General features: G+C 46.0%; 1 protein-coding gene across 1 annotated transcript in view; it reads left to right on the forward strand.

The window, feature by feature from the left end:
- Window positions 1-585: 585 nt before the first annotated feature.
- CCDC63 (coiled-coil domain containing 63) overlaps window positions 586-16,079 on the forward strand; it is a 37,977-nt gene continuing 22,483 nt past the window's right edge. The window contains 4 exon segments of the mRNA NM_001075763.2: window positions 586-694; window positions 8,497-8,594; window positions 8,993-9,159; window positions 12,580-12,769. Of these exon segments, the coding sequence (NP_001069231.1) occupies window positions 8,586-8,594; window positions 8,993-9,159; window positions 12,580-12,769 (366 nt within the window). The 5' untranslated portion in view covers window positions 586-694; window positions 8,497-8,585.

Consider the following 16,079-nt stretch of genomic DNA (forward strand, 5'->3'; position numbering starts at 1 on the left):
ATGTTTATCTTTAAACAATCAAACGCAGTTAGGCCCGTGAAAAATGCTGACCACCTATGGTGCTGGTCATAGGTAAACAGGATCAGACTGGGGTGCCCCATGTTAAGCTCACAGAGGATGAGGGTGGGTGCTCCTTAAGAAAATTGACGGACAAATTCCCCTGCACCTGTGGGTATTTGTTTTCAAAGCAGGAAGATCTGGGTTCCTTTGCGTTTGTGTATGTAAAGTATGCACCCAGTAGGATTGCTGTAAGGACGTCGAATGCGAGGCGGGAGAAGATTCGTGTGAATAAGAGCACATTGGAGCTTGAATGGCGGTGTGAGTGGCCAAGTCACGGAAGGATAGCGGTCACTGAGTCAAGTAGTGCTGTGAGGGTTCAGTTAGTCTGTAAGGGGTGTCTCCGAGGAGAGTGTCGCTACCCTTCTTGCCCTCCCCCAAAATCCCCTTCCTCTGATCTGCTGTTCTGCTTCTCACTTAAGGGCCCTGCACCCTCCCAGCATCTTCCAGGGGAGAACGTCCGTCTGTGCGAGTCACAAAGGCGCCGTTCCAGGGGTCCGAGAACGCCCGGACCTGGGGCTGGGGGTCGGCGCGGCCCGGCGCAGCGGTGCAGCTAGCAGTTCTCCCAGAGCCGTCCGACACGCAGCTGTGGCCGACGTCGGACACGCAGTGGGAGCGGTCCTGAGGGCCGCCGCTGGTGAGTTTCTCTGCGCTTGCAGCCGCGCCTGCTGCGTCACAGCGCTCCCTGCTGGGGAAACCAGATACCTGGTGGCTGCCCCTGGCCCCCGACTTCAGAGGTTTAGCTGCCCCTAAATTTGGAAAATATCCTGGCCCCCCTCAATTAAACGTAAATAAATTACAGTGTGTAAAATAACTCCAAGAAAGCCCAAGAAACTTTCACTCCACCCCCGAAACTGTCCCAATTTTAAAAAATTTGTGTTCTGCACCCCACTTAGTGTTGCAAGCATATGTTTTAACATTCCACCAGGTTATGCAGCCTTGACTTAATTTTGGTAGGATCCTTCTCTCTCAGACTTGGCATTTATAATCCACATAGTAGACTGTCCGAGGGGCCCTGCAGAGCCCTTTTGGGGCTGGGGGTGGTGTCAGGATTTTCTTTTAAGGGCAGATTGTTAAAATTCAGCAACAGAGGAGGAGTCTGCCCCCTCTACCTCAGCTAATTAAATATTAGACAATAAAGTCTCCACCCACTAGGAGACTTCATTCATTCCAATAGTATTTGCTAAGAGCTAATCATGTGCCCAGGATTACAGATACTGTAGTGGGTAGACTGAGGTCCAGGGAGCTGGAGGCACTTTCATGATGCTCCTTGACCCAGACCTCTGGATTTGCTAACACTTTCCATTGCATGGGCAGCGTTGAGATTCCTCCCAAGAACTGCATTCTCAAATTCTTGCTGGCTCCCAATACAGGAAATGTGGGAATTGAGGGGAGGAGGAGTTAGGCAAGGGGGAGGATTAGAGCCTGTAGCCAGGAGAGAGAGAGCATGACCCACATTCACATTTAAAAACACTGCCTGCTAACCTGAACTGAAGGAGGTTGAATTTGCTCCTTGGGCCTTGAGTTTGAGAGCCCTGACCAAGAGGGTGGTGTGCCAGGGGCCAGGACACCCTGCAGGGCTCTCTGAAGTCCAAGCTGTGTGAATGAGGGTGGATCTCTTCCCAGGGAACAGAATGGGTCCAGCCCAGAGGGCACAGAAAGGTCTGTGTTGGCGTCTAGAAGCTGGAGAAAAGCCAGTGTCCCAGGAGGAGCCTGGTTCTGTGTGTGTGTGTGTGTGTGTGTGTGTGTGTGTGTGTGTATCAGCAAAAAGGTAGAAGTTGATGGAGTCTCCAGTTCTTGGGGGAAAACACACAACACAGCCAATTAGCTCAAGGGCAAGATAAACTGATACTTAAAAATCGTGATTCACAGACAAGTACCTTCATCAGGCAGCTATTATGTGCTAGGCTCTGCGCAAAGAGCTTTATATACATTATTTTGTACTGAGCATGTGGATGAGTATCTCCATTTGACAGATGAGAAGACTGAAGATCAGAGAGAGAAATCACATTGTCAGTGAATGTCAGATATTTTTTAATCATACTTTTAGAAAGGTGCATTACAGATCCACTTAGGATCAAAAGTCTTTAGATATAGAAAAGCTCCTGGACCATATGAAATTGGAGCTGTACAAAATTCTATAATTTAAAGAGGTCCTAAACTGAAACCATACTCACAGAAAACTAGTCAATCTAATCACACTAGGACCACAGCCTTGTCTAACTCAATGAAACTAAGCCATGCCCGTGGGGCAACCCAAGATGGGCGGGTCATGGTGGAGAGATCTGACAGAATGTGGTCCACTGGAGAAGGGAATAGCAAATCACTTCAGTATTCTTGCCCTGAGAACCCCATGAACAGTATGAAAAGGCAAAATGATAGGATACTGAAAGAGAAACTCCCCAGGTCAGTAGGTGCCCAATATGCTACTGGAGATCAGTGGAGAAATAACTCCAGAAAGAATGATGGGATGGAGCCAAAGCAAAAAGAATACCCAGCTGTGGATGTGACTGGCGATAGAAGCAAGGTGCGATGCTGTAAAGAGCAATATTGCATAGGAACCTGGAATGTCAGGTCCATGAATCAAGGCAAATTGGAAGTGGTCAAACAAGACATGGCAAGAGTGAATGTCGACATTCTAGGAATCAGTGAACTGAAATGGACTGGAATGGGTGAATTTAACTCAGATGACCATTATATCTACTATTGCGGGCAGGAATCCCTCAGAAGAAATGGAGTAGCCATCATGGTCAACAAAAGAGTCCAAAATGCAGTACTTAGATGCAATCTCAAAAACAACAGGATGATCTCTGTTTGTTTCCAAGGCAAACCATTCAGTATCACAGTAATCCAAGTCTATGCCCCAACCAGTAACGCTGAAGAAGCTGAAGTTAAACGGTTCTGTGAAGACCTACAAGACGTTTTAGAACTAACACCCAAAAAAGATGTCCTTTTCATTATAGGGGACTGGAATGCAAAAGTAGGAAGTCAAGAAACACCTGGAGTAACAGGCAAATTTGGCCTTGGAATACGGAATGAAGCAGGGCAAAGACTAATAGAGTTTTGCCAAGAAAATGCACTGGTCATAGCAAACACCCTCTTCCAACAAGACAAGAGAAGACTCTATACATGGACATTACCAGATGGTCAACACCGAAATCAGATTGATTATATTCTTTGCAGCCAAAGGTGGAGAAGCTCTATACAGTCAGCAAAAACAAGACCAAGAGCTGACTGTGGCTCAGACCATGAACTCCTTATTGCCAAATTCAGACTTAAATTGAAGAAAGTAAGGAAAACCACTAGACCATTCAGGTATGACCTAAATCAAATCCCTTATGATTATACAGTGGAAGTGAGAAATAGATTTAAGATCTGATAGATAGAGTGCCTGATGAGCTATGGAATGAGGTTCGTGACATTGTACAGGAGACAGGGATCAAGACCATCCCCATGGAAAAGAAATGCAAAAAGCAAAATGGCTGTCTGGGGAGGCCTTACAAAGAGCTGTGAAAAGAAGAGAAGCGAAAAGCAAAGGAGGAAAGGAAAGATATAAACATCTGAATGCAGAGTTCCAAAGAATAGCAAGGAGAGATAAGAAAGCCTTCTTCAGCGATCAATGCAAAGAAATAGAGGAAAACAACAGAATGGGAAAGACTAGAGATCTCTTCAAGAAAATCAGAGATACCAAAGGAACATTTCATGCAAAGATGGGCTCGATAAAGGACAGAAATGGTATGGACCTAACAGAAGCAGAAGATATTAGGAAGAGATGGCAAGAATACACGGAAGAACTGTACAAAAAAGATCTTCACGACCCAGATAATCACGATGGTGTGATCACTGACCTAGAGCCAGACATCCTGAATGTGAAGTCCAGTGGGCCTTAGAAAGCATCACTACGAACAAAGCTAGTGGAGGTGATAGAATTCCAGTTGAGCTATTCCAAATCCTGAAAGATGATGCTGTGAAAATGCTGCACTCAATATGTCAGCAAATTTGGAAAACTCAGCAGTGGCCACAGGACTGGAAAAGGTGAGTTTTCATTCCAATCCCAAAGAAAGGCAATGCCAAAGAATGCTCAAACTACTGCACAATTGCACTCATCTCACACGCTAGTAAAGTAATGCTCAAAATTCTCCAAGCCAGGCTTCAGCAATATGTGAACCGTGAACTTCCTGATGTTCAAGCTGGCAGAGGAACCAGAGATCAAATTGCCAACATCCGCTGGATCATGGAAAAAGCAGAGAGTTCCAGAAAAACATCTATTTCTGCTTTATTGACTAGCCAAAGCCTTTGACTGTGTGGGTCACAATAAACTGTGGAAAATTCTGAAAGAGATAGGAATACCAGACCACCTGACCTGCCTCTTGAGAAACCTGTATGCAGGTCAGGAAGCAACAGTTAGAACTGGACATGGAACAACAGACTGCTTCCAAATAGGAAAAGGAGTATGTCAAGGCTGTGTATCATCACCCTGTTTATTTAACTTATATGCAGAGTACATCATGAGAAACGCTGGACTGGAAGAAACACAAGCTGGAATCAAGATTGCCGGGAGAAATATCAATAACCTCAGATATGCAGATGACACCACCCTTATGGCAGAAAGTGAAGAGGAACTAAAAAGCCTCTTAAGTGTAGAGTGAAAAAGTTGGCTTAGAGCTTAACATTCAGAAAATGAAGATCATGGCATCCAGTCCCATCACTTCATGGGAAATAGATGGGGAAACAGTGGAAACAGTGTCAGACTTTATTTTTCTGGGCTCCAAAATCACTGCAGATGGTGACTGCAGCCATGAAATTAGAAGACGCTTACTGCTTGCAAGAAAAGTTATGACCAACCTAGATAGCATATTCAAAAGCAGAGACATTACTTTGCCAACAAAGGTTCGTCTAGTCAAGGCTATGGTTTTTCCTGTGGTCATGTATGGATGTGAGAGTTGGACTGTGAAGAAGGCTGAGCGTCGAAGAATTGATGCTTTTGAACTGTGGTGTTGGAGAAGACTCCTGAGAGTCCCTTGGACTGCAAGGAGATCCAACCAGTCCATTCTGAAGGAGATCAGCCCTGGGATTTCTTTGGAAGGAATGATGCTAAAGCTGAAACTCCAGTACTTTGGCCACCTCATGTGAAGAGTTGACTCATTGGAAAAGACTCTGATGCTGGGAGGGATTGGGGGCAAGAGGAGAAGGGGACAGAGGATGAGATGGCTGGATGGCATCACTGACTCAATGGACGTGAGTCTTAGTGAACTCCGGGAGTTGGTAATGGTCAGGGAGGCCTGGCGTGCTGCGATTCATGGGGTCTCGAAGATCAGACATGACTGAGCAACTGATCTGACCTGATCTGATCTGATCTAAAGTGAGTGTCCTTTGGCCAAATCTTTTCAGTCTAATAAATCCTGCTATAGCCTCTAGGCCTACCTTGAGAGCTGTTCCAGAAATAACCAAGCTATAGAACTTTAGTCTTTACTCTACTTCCCTGTATGTGGAAATTTTCCACAAATAGATGTTTTCCTTCAGCTGTGATTTACCAAAATTCGGTTAGTCTCCAAACCCTCTAGAAACCCCCTAGAACATATTAGGGAAATGTCAAAGGTCCTATAGTCTCAGTCACTACTGTCCTGTCACCCAGCAGCTAGAGAATAATTTTCAAGGTAGTGGGTCATGTAAGGCAGGAATGCTGTCGGCTGCAGTGAAGAAAATACTCGATAAGGGTACCTTAAACAGTAGTCACACTTAACTATTTCACTTAACAAGAAGCCAAGAGGTAGGCTGTTCTAAGAATGGGGCAGTGGCAAACAGTGTCAGTGAGGACCTAAATTTCCCCGCATATTTCTTCTTCTCTCTCTTTAGTGTGACAGTGATATTTCTCCTCATGGTCACAGGATGGTTGCTCCAGCACCAACTATCATTCTTTCACAATAATTTCCAAAAGCAAAAGAAAAGGGAATATGGACAAGCTCTTTTTGTCATAAAGGAATAGGAATAGACTTTTTCTGAAGTCTCATTGGCCAGATCTGGGTCACATGCTCATCTTTTGACCAATCATTGACAAAGGGAAATAGGGTTACTAGGATTAGTGGGAACCAATCATGATTCATCCTCTAGAACTGGGCACATTGAGGAAGGACAAAATGAGTCCTGTTAAGAAGAACTTAGGCTGTTCTAAGAGTCATGCTAGCTATAACATTCCCACATTTCATTGGCTTAACATAATAGAAATTAATTTCTTTTTTTGGTAACAGTCCAATGAGGATGTTCATGGTTGGCAGGTGACTTCTTCCAGAAGTTGGTTTAGGGGACCTGTCTTGTGGCTCTGCCCGTCTGTGGTTGCACTTCCCATAAATGTCAGAGTTGGGGAGAGAAGATGGAAATGTCACATCCACTTGTTAAAGTCATGGTCTGGAAGGGACACATCTCTGTGCTCACATCCCATGGGTGAGAATTCATAGGCCTGCATGGATTCAGGAGGAGTTGGGAAGTATAAGCCCTGGTCAGGCAGCTACAGTGGCAACAATTCTTCATGAAGGAGAAGTCGTTGTTGGGAGACAATTGTCTCATCTCTTAAAGGCTGATATTACACCCCTGCTTTTAAGGAACATCCTGGCTTTTCCAAACCTCTTGGCTATTCCCAGTGGGTGCTGCGATCTATACTAGAGCACACACCTGTCTCTGAACACTCCTTTTATTAACTTGCTGCTCAGCCTTTGCCCAGACAGTTCTCTTTACCCCCAATTTCTTCCCCACTTTTCTTCTCTGCATGGTGAACTCATATTAATCCTTCAAAACCCAAATTGAAAATCATCTTCTTTGTGCACCTTTTCCCACTATTTTACCTAGGGCAGGGTTCATAGCACCTTGAAGGTTGACTTCCACCTCAATTCCCTACAGTGTTTTTAGCACACAGTAGCCTCTTAGTTTTGGAAAAGGAAATGGCAACCCACTCCAGTGTCCTTGCCTGGAGAATCCCAGGGATGAGGAGCCTGGTGGGCTGCCATCTATGGGGTCACACAGAGTTGGACATGACTGAAGTGACTTAGCAGCAGCAGCAGCAGCAGCCTCTTAGTTTGTGTGCTGAAGAGATTTAGTTACTTCAGGCATGAGAACTCACTTGGTTGCAAGCAACAGAAAACTCATCTTGGATTACTTTAAGTGAATATGCTGATTCATGTAATTGGACATGACCCAGAGTATCTTCAGGCTTGGCTATATCCAGGGCCTCAGATGATTCCCCCAAGGTTAAATTTCTCTTGAGTTTGTCTTCTGTCCTCCAAGATAGCTTTATTCTTAGGCTCCCTGAAGAGGCAAGATGGTTGCCAGCCACTCGCAACCTCATTCACATAGGTTAAAGTGCAGCGGGAAACAGAATTTCTCTCTTCCTGAATGTGCAAGCTTAAATTCCACCATTTACTCTGCTTGGGGTCATGGACTTATCATGGAATTGATCACTGAGGCCAGGGCCCTGAGATTATGCAGATTGGCCAGGGTTCTGGCACTATGATCGGCCCATCCAGAGTCACAGGTTCCAATCCGGAAATGACCAGGAGTGAGGGAGGGTGTGGCTTCCTACTGGAAATTCCAGGTATTGCTACAGGAGACAGAGGAATGCTGGATGCCCCATAAGCCCACATAAGTATTTTTTATGCTGAACTGTCATCATATGAAAAGACCCATATCACATCATATCATAACAGGTATCATTTACTGCGTTCTTACTTTGTGCCTGGTTTAGTGCTTTACATGCTGAACAACCTGAAATGGCTTCTAGAATTTCTCCTGTTTCCCAGATGAGGAAACCAAGGCCCAGAAAACTGAAATGACTTGTCCAAATTAACAAGTGGCCACGGAGGAATTTTTGCTGAGATTTGATGGTTGATACAGCAATGCTTTAAACCACTGCACTGTAGGAACCTTCAGTGGGTGGCAGAGCTCAGAGTTTCTAGTTTAGGAATTTAGTTCCTGAAGTCTGGAAGTTGGGGTGCAGTGGATCTTACAGCCCTATGGGCTCGTAGTATTAGCATTGTTCCCGCCTCTGAATACCTAATGCCTCTCCGTACCACTGGCTCCTGCTTTTAAAAGCAAGGGAGGGTTGTCCTCACAGCTGAAGCTGGGTGAATTTCAATGTAACCCCATCAGAGGACACACTGCCTTGATGCCATTTCGCCCCTCTTCTTTGGGAACACAGGGAGCAAGGGGGTAACCAACATGCCAGAACCATCTGCCTGGCTCCTAATAATAAATTGTGAGAGGAACAGGTTTCAGGAAAACATTGCTTAAAAAAAAAAAAAAAAAAAAGGCCTCTTCTCACACCCGGGCAGCCATCTGTCGTGTCCTCCTCTGGTGCCAAACTGTGGGAGGAGGGAGAGGGTGCTGCTGGGTCCAGCACCACCAGCAGGGGTGGCTCACAAGTTTTCTTTGTTTTGCCACTGTGGACAGGGCATTGCAGAGAGAGAAAGGAGCACTTGCTGGCTTTGAGCTCCCTTGGGTACGGTGTCTGAACAGAGGAAAAGCACAATTCCTTCAAGATGCCAACGGTGGGTAATAATAGCTCCTATATATAGAGGGTTTACTGTGGGGTTAGGCATTGTGTTGTCCACTAAATACATATTAGCTTATGGGATCTTGACAGCAAATCTGTGTGCACCCATTTTATAGATGAAAGACTGGAGACTCAGAGATGTTAAGTGACTCACCCAAGGTCACACAGCAAGGCCACCTCTTCAGTATGTAATAATGAGACCCAGTCTCCTCTGCACCCCAGCAACCCAGGGCAGGTTTTCCATGTAACACACAAGCAGTTGACATCACCCAAGGGTGGTCTTTCAACTCTAGCTCTGCCTCAAGCACCCTTCTTGCCCTCCATCCTTGAGTTGAAATGTGGGCTTTTCTAGTCACCTAATCTGTTGCTTAATACCCACCCTGTATCACCCAGAAAAAGCACAGGAGAAAAGACCCTGAAAGTCCACAGGAACCTTCAGAGAAGACCAAAGAGCAGCTGGTTGAGGGGGAGCTTCGGAAGCTGAGGCAGCAGTTCCGGAAGATGGTGGACAGTCGGAAGTCCTTTAACTTCCGCTCCCAGCAGAAGATCACGAACCAGCGGTAAGTGATGGTCAGAGAAAATTTGAGGTTTTGGTTTCATGGGGCTTGCCTTCTGATGTGGCCTCTGGGGCATGGACCCATCTGGGATAGCTTCAGTGAGGAAAGGAGATATATTCTTAGAGTTCAGGGTGTCTTGGGGACTCCAAGGGGAGCAGAGCACCCATGTTTCAGGGAAGGACCCAAACTAGAAGCCATTTCTGGTTCCTGTTTCTTTCAATACATGGGTTTTGTTCTTCCTTCTCTTGATTCTCGGCCGTGGCTGGTGGTAGATGGCTTCCTCCAATTCTTGAGCTACCAAGGGCCACAAAGAGAGACTGTCCTTAATCAATTCCAGAATTCTGAGAATCCATCCCAGAATTCTCAGGAGAGGGAGAATCTGATTGTCTCAGCTTGGGTCTGGTGTCTGCTTCTGGCCCAATCAGCTGTAGTCTGGGGGTTGAACTATAGGATGGAAAATAGCTATGGGTATCCCCAGCGGTTCTAGCAGTGAAGGTGGGGAGTTCCCAGAGAAGGGGAAATCACCCGGCAGTGGATACCCCACAGGATGTTTCCTGCTTGTGTGGCCCTTTGGGATCTTCAAGACTGAATATTTGAAATTGAGTTGCCCGAGAAATTATGTATAGTTTTCCTTGGGCAACAGAAAGGTGTTCTCAGGGATTGAAGAAACAAACGTTAAACAGGCATTCTTAGATTCTGTCCAAGGAAAGGTGATTCCTTAACTACATGTAAAATGTTTATACAGGCAGTAACTGCCTGTTGTTAGAAAGAAAATTTGACTGTTAGATGATGTTCGAAGTTCAGAGGCTAGAGGAGTTCTTTAGATTTTCCATGGATTTGCTTACTCAGAGCCACTGCTAGTCAATATGGGATCACTATGTGAATTAGAAAAAGGCACCCTTTTCTCAAGATTCTTTACTGCCATCTGTTGGAAACATCATTGTTATGAAGAGATTTTGTTAAAACATGACCAAAGATGCTTACTCCTTGGAAGGAAAGTTATGACCAACCTAGACAGCATATTGAATAGCAGAGACATTACTTTGCCAACAAAGGTCTGTCTAGTCAAGGCTATGGTTTTTCCAGTGGTCATGTATGGATGTGAGAGTTGGACTATAAAGAAAGCTGAGTGCCGAAGAATTGATGCTTTTGAACTGTGGTGTTGGAGAAGACTCTTAAGAGTCCCTTGGACTGCAAGGAGATCCAACCAGTCCATCCTAAAGGAAATCAGTCCTGAATATTCATTGGAAGGACTGATGTTGAAGCTGAAACTCCAATACTTTGGCCACCTGATGCGAAGAGCTGACTCATTTGAAAAGACTCTGATGCTGGGAGGGACTGGGGGCAGGAGGAGAAGGGGACGACAGAGGATGAGATGGTTGGATGGCATCACCGATTCAATGGACATGGGTTTGGGTGGACTCCGGGAGTTGGTGATGGACAGGGAGGCCTGGCGTGCTTCGGTTCATGGGATCGCAAAGAGTTGAACATGACTGAACGACTGAGCTGAACTGTCTCTCAGAAAAGTACAATAAGTCAGCAAATCGGTGATATGTTTTCAAGTAGATGGTGCTCCCTTGGGCTGTGCAGTCCACAGCCTGCACTTCTGTGCCTGGAGACCTTGATTCACAGTCTGTCCTTGGTGTGGGCATCAGGGAATGCCTGCTTCCTGGTGTGTCTTCAGTTTTTCTTGAATCTTTCTTACTCTTCTGCATCCTACTCTACCCTACCCCAGCCCATTTGATCTGGTTTCACTGTGATGGAACTGAAGCGGGGGAGGGGAGTGAAAGAGTAGACATAAACACCCCCAAATAGGAGGAAAACTGGGTTGAGCTAAGTGAGGTGGTTAGGGTACAATATTTAAGGAAGTGTTTTTCCCCAGCGCTGACCTTGCACCTACACCACCCTGAAAGTGAAGACCTCCTTAATTTTTGAAGCACCTCACTCCCCTCACTGCACTCCCAGCCCTGCCTAAAGATGGACAAACCTTTGTTTTGCTTTTTTTCTGACCTTACTACACCCTGAAAGCCTGTCTTTGATGGATTATCCTGCTCTCTCTCTTTTTTCTCTGTAGCTTTACAAAAACCCCTCCCACGAGGGGCTTAAGAGGGGCAGAGAAGTCCCAAGGGCCAGGTTTAGAAGCCAAGATGCTCTAGAACTAGGTGTGCTCTCTGGTGGTCCCTAGCAGCATGTGGCCATTTACATTGGTAATTAGTTACAGTTAATAAAATTAGAAATTCAGTTCTTCAGTTTCACCAGCCACATTTCAGGTGCTCAGTAGCCACATGTGCCTGGTGGATGCTATCAGACAGAGCAACTAGAGAACATTTCCATCACTGCAGAATAATCTACTGGACAGTGCTGCTTTAGAGCAGTAGTGGCTAATGAGCCAAGTCTTACTGGCTGCCTGTTTTTATGAAGTTTTATTGGCACATAGCCACACCTATTCATTGTTGTGTTTCATATGGTTGCTCTGTTGAGTAGATGCAACAGAGGTCCTCTGGCCCACAAAACCTAAAATATTTACTTTTTATCATTAATAGAAAAGTCTTTGCAGACCTTTTGCCCTTGAATGTTCTTTACTGTTCTAGAGTGGTGCTTCCAAAACTTTAAAGTGCATAGAAGTCACCTGAGGATCTTGTTGCAAAGCAGATTCTGATTCAGTAGGTCCTGGGTTGGGACCTGAAATGCTGCATTTCTCCAAGCTTCCAAAGGACATTGAGGCAGCAAGCCTGCAAATCGCACTGAACAGCAGGAATAGGCTGCAAGGACTTTGCAAGAAATTCGGCCTCTGTGCCATTTCACATTGTTCAATTGCTGTGCAGTTGCCCGAGCCTTCTTTTCTTTTCAAAGTCTGCATTTGCCCATGTCCTCGACCCCCTTTCTTCTCCGGAGTAGACAAGGGAGAGAAAGAAGACTCATGTCAGCCAATTTCGTAAATCATTAGGCCCCGAGTAGAGGAGCTGGTGGGGGTTAGAGGTTCCTGTGCAGCTCTGTGTTGATGCACAGTCGAAAGATCCTGTCTGATGGGTTTGCCTGTCATTACCAGAGATAATTGGCTGGAAAGCTGGAAAAGAAGGTCTGCAACATCAGACAGATGCCAGTGAGCTGCTGGCAAAAGAAAACTTGGGGGCTCCCACCATGTCTAGGTAATGGGTTCTGACAGGCACAGCTGCAAATTGTTCTGAGGAGGAAAAAAATGGTATCACTCAGAGAAGGGCGCAGAACAGTGGAAGTTGCAGTGAACTGGGTCAGAGGTGATGTAAGTTCAGGACCTGGACTACAGACCTTGTGTGAGTTCCTTCCAACTCTCTGGGTTGGGAAGTACCTCTCTGAGTGTCCTTTCAGGGTCAAGGGGCCTGGAGTGTCCAATCCAGGCAAAGCCAGGGGTTCAGAGTTAATCATGTGCTGCTTTCCCAACAGCAAGGAAATCAAGACCCTGCAGGAGGAGCAGGATGAGATCACCCTGCTTTTGAATCTCATCAAGTCCTCCAGGAACCTGGATCTCAATGAGAAAAACTACTTGGAACTGCGTTTCCTGCTGCAAACTAAGGAGGACTACGAGGCCCTGATTAAATCAATGAAACTGCTGTTGGCTGAACTGGATGAGAAGGTGTGGTCTTTCTCTTAAAGGGTTAACCAGAACACTGAACAAGGGGAAGGTGTGCTCCCCACCACACGCTGCACTGCTGGCCTTTCTAAACCTGTCTCTACCACCATTGTAACCCCTAATCTCTCAGTTCTGTTGATCCATTTCCCCACTGTGGTCTCCAGTGCCTCCCTATTACACTTAGAATAAACTCCCAAATCCTTACTGTATCAGTCAGGAGAGGTTAGGTATGCTGCAGTAACAAACACTCCCTCTCCCCAACTCAGTGGTTTAAAACAACAAAGGCTTCTTTTTCGTACATGATTTATGGTCTATTGTGGATTGGCTAGGGGCTCTTAAATCCTCTCATCCTGCGGCCAGGCTGATGGGTTAGCCCCCATCTTGGACATTGCCAGGGGTTGTGGTAGAAAAAAATGAGATCCTGAGGGTCTCACCCTGGCAATTGAGTGCTCCAGTGTGTCATGTCTGCTCATGACCCATTGACTCAAGACAGTCTACAGAACCCATAAATACCCCCAGAGCCCATACCCATCCAAAAATAGTCAACTCTACCCATTCACAAAAGGGCCTAGGAAGTGCAGTCCTCATGGATCCAGAAAACAAAGAACTAGAGACATTTGCTGGACAGCATTCATCCCTTACTGTGGTTTGAAAGTCCCTATGTGATCTAGCCCCTGCCTACCCCTCTAGGCTCATCCCATGTTATTCCTTCCTTAAGTCTTCTCACTCCAGCTGCAAAAGACTTTCTCTCCACCACCCCCCGCCCCCGCCCCGCAAATAATGCTGTCTTTTCTCACTTCAGGGCCTTTGCATATGCTGCCCCCAAATGCCTCACCCTAGTTGCTTATCTTTTTCTCAGCTTGCTGCTGCTGCTGCTAAGTCGCTTCAGTCGTGTCCGACTCTGTGCGACCCCAGAGATGGCAGCCCACAAGGCTCCCCTGTCCCTGGGATTCTCCAGGCAAGAACACTGGAGTGGGTTGCCATTTCCTCCTCCAATGCATGAAAGTGAAAAGTGAAAGTGAAGTTGCTCAGTCGTGTCCGACTCTTCACAACTCCATGGACTGCAGCCTACCAGGCTCCTCCGTCCATGGGGTTTTCCAAGCAAGAGTACTGGAGTAGGTGCCATTTGCCTTCTCTGTTTCTCAGCCTAAAGGTGACTTTCTCAGGTCTCAGGGAGGCCTTCTCTATGGCCTCTTTCCAATTTAAAGTATATCCCCCTGTATTAGGTTCCTGGCCAAGAACAAATAGCACACTCAGTGGGGGTACTCAGAGAAGTAGGGCACTCTGGAACCTGAAGTAAATACCCCCACCTCCCTTGTCCTCTGTGCTCCATCCACACTGGCTGCCTTTATGGACCCACACTGCTGTGTCTCATCTCTGCCTTTGCACATGCTGTTCCCTCTGCCTGGAGTGCTGGGCCCCATCCTTTCTGCTTGCAGGAGTCTTATTCATCCTTTAGGTCTCAGCTCAAATGCTGTTTATGCAGGATAATTGTCCCTTCATTTTTCTCTGCTATGTGCCCCTTCTGTGTGTGTCCAAATTATCTTCTGTCTCCCCTCTTCTAGGACTCAACATGCTTCCTGGGTTGCTTCCAGTCCTAGACTGTAGGTTCCCTGAGGGCAGGGGCCACTCTGTCTTGGATACCGTCATACCCCTGTTGTCTGGCATCAAGCGGCGGTTTGATAAACATTGATGAATGAGTGAATGAATGAATATATGAATGTATGAGAAAAAGGCAATAAACGTGAACAAAGAGGGAACTTCCCTGGTGGTCCAGTGATTACGACTTTGCTTTCCAATGCAGACGGTGCAGGTTCGATCCCTGGTTGGGGAACTAAAATCCCACATGCTTTGCGGTCAAAAAACCAAAACATTAAAAAAAACCCCATAATATTGTAACAAATTCAATAAAGACTTTAAAAATGGTGCACATCAAAGGAAAAAAAAATGCTTTAAAAAGTGAACAAAGAAAAATTGAAAAAAGAAACAGGGATGTGGATTGTCAGAAACATTAGAAAAGGTGATTTAGTTTGCTAATCCTCCAAAGAGTATGGCACTCACTGCCCAGCACAAAAACCCTCTTGGTCTAATTCCATCCCAGCTCCCAGGATCCCCTCCTGCTGTGTCCACCACACAGTGTCCAGAACTTTGTCCTTTCAAGGGGTCACTGGAGGCAAGGATACCACTGGGCCCTGCTTGGCCTCACAGAATAATTAATAAGCTGATGCCTTCCTGCTGGGCATCTCGTGTAGCAGTGCACTTCCCCTTCACCTACTGGCTTGGGTAATGTCTCCCATTGGGCTGAAGCCTAATTACTTTCAGCATCACAAAAGCAGTGTCTGACATAAAGGTGCCAAAGGGAATACAGCTCTGAATTTAGTCACAAGAGCTGATGCCATAACTTCTTTGGCAAGGAGCTGGAACCTGAGGACTCTAGGGGTCAGCTCAGGCAGGGACAGGCAGCCCTTCAGAGCTGCAGAGGCCACACCTGATATATGGGGGAGGACGCTACCCTCCCATAAATCAAAGCAAGTCATTTGTTTTATATCAGAAGAGAGCTGGAGTGGGTTTGTGTTGAGGATGTTGCCTGGTGCATAGAACAGGAAAGGAGAGCCAAGTGGGAAAGGAACCTGGCTTGACTTGAACCTGACTTTGTCAGCACTGATGAAGCAATTTGATTTTGCTCTGAGGGAATTTGTGGGGGAGGGAGACAGTGTGTTCCAGCTAAAGTCCAAAACCTGGCTGATGTCAATCATAAGCAGCATTTTTATAACTTGCCAGTTTTGTGTGAGATCCACTTTTCCTTTGTGTGAGATCCAATCTTTCCTAGCATCAAGGTCTTTTCCATTGTCAGCTCTTTGCATCAGGTGGCCAAGTATTGGAGCTCCAGCTTCAGTATATGTCCTTCTAATGAATACTCAGGGTTGATTTCCTTTAGGTTGACTGGTTTGATCTCCTTGCTGTACAAGGGACTCTCAAGTTTGAAAGTCTCAGTTCTTCAGCGCTCAGCCTTCCTTATTGTCTAACATCCATACACGACTACTGGAAAACCCATAGCTTTGACTAGACAGACCTTGGTTGGCAAAGTGATGTCTCTGCTTTTGAGTATAATATCTAGATTTTTCATAGCTTTTCTTCGAAGGAGCAAACGTCTTAGATATAGGTCTTACCCTTCATCCATATTTCTTCCTCTGTTTTCCTCCATGGAACATAACTGTGAAGGCTGGTGCTGTGGCAGCCATGTTTTGAGGGAGAAGTCAGGTGAATTATACAGATCTTGTCCTTACATCCTTCTGTTACTGAACCTAAGCCA

The sequence above is a fragment of the Bos taurus genome, chromosome 17, assembly GCF_002263795.3.
Source record: "Bos taurus isolate L1 Dominette 01449 registration number 42190680 breed Hereford chromosome 17, ARS-UCD2.0, whole genome shotgun sequence".
Lineage (NCBI taxonomy): Eukaryota > Metazoa > Chordata > Mammalia > Artiodactyla > Bovidae > Bos > Bos taurus.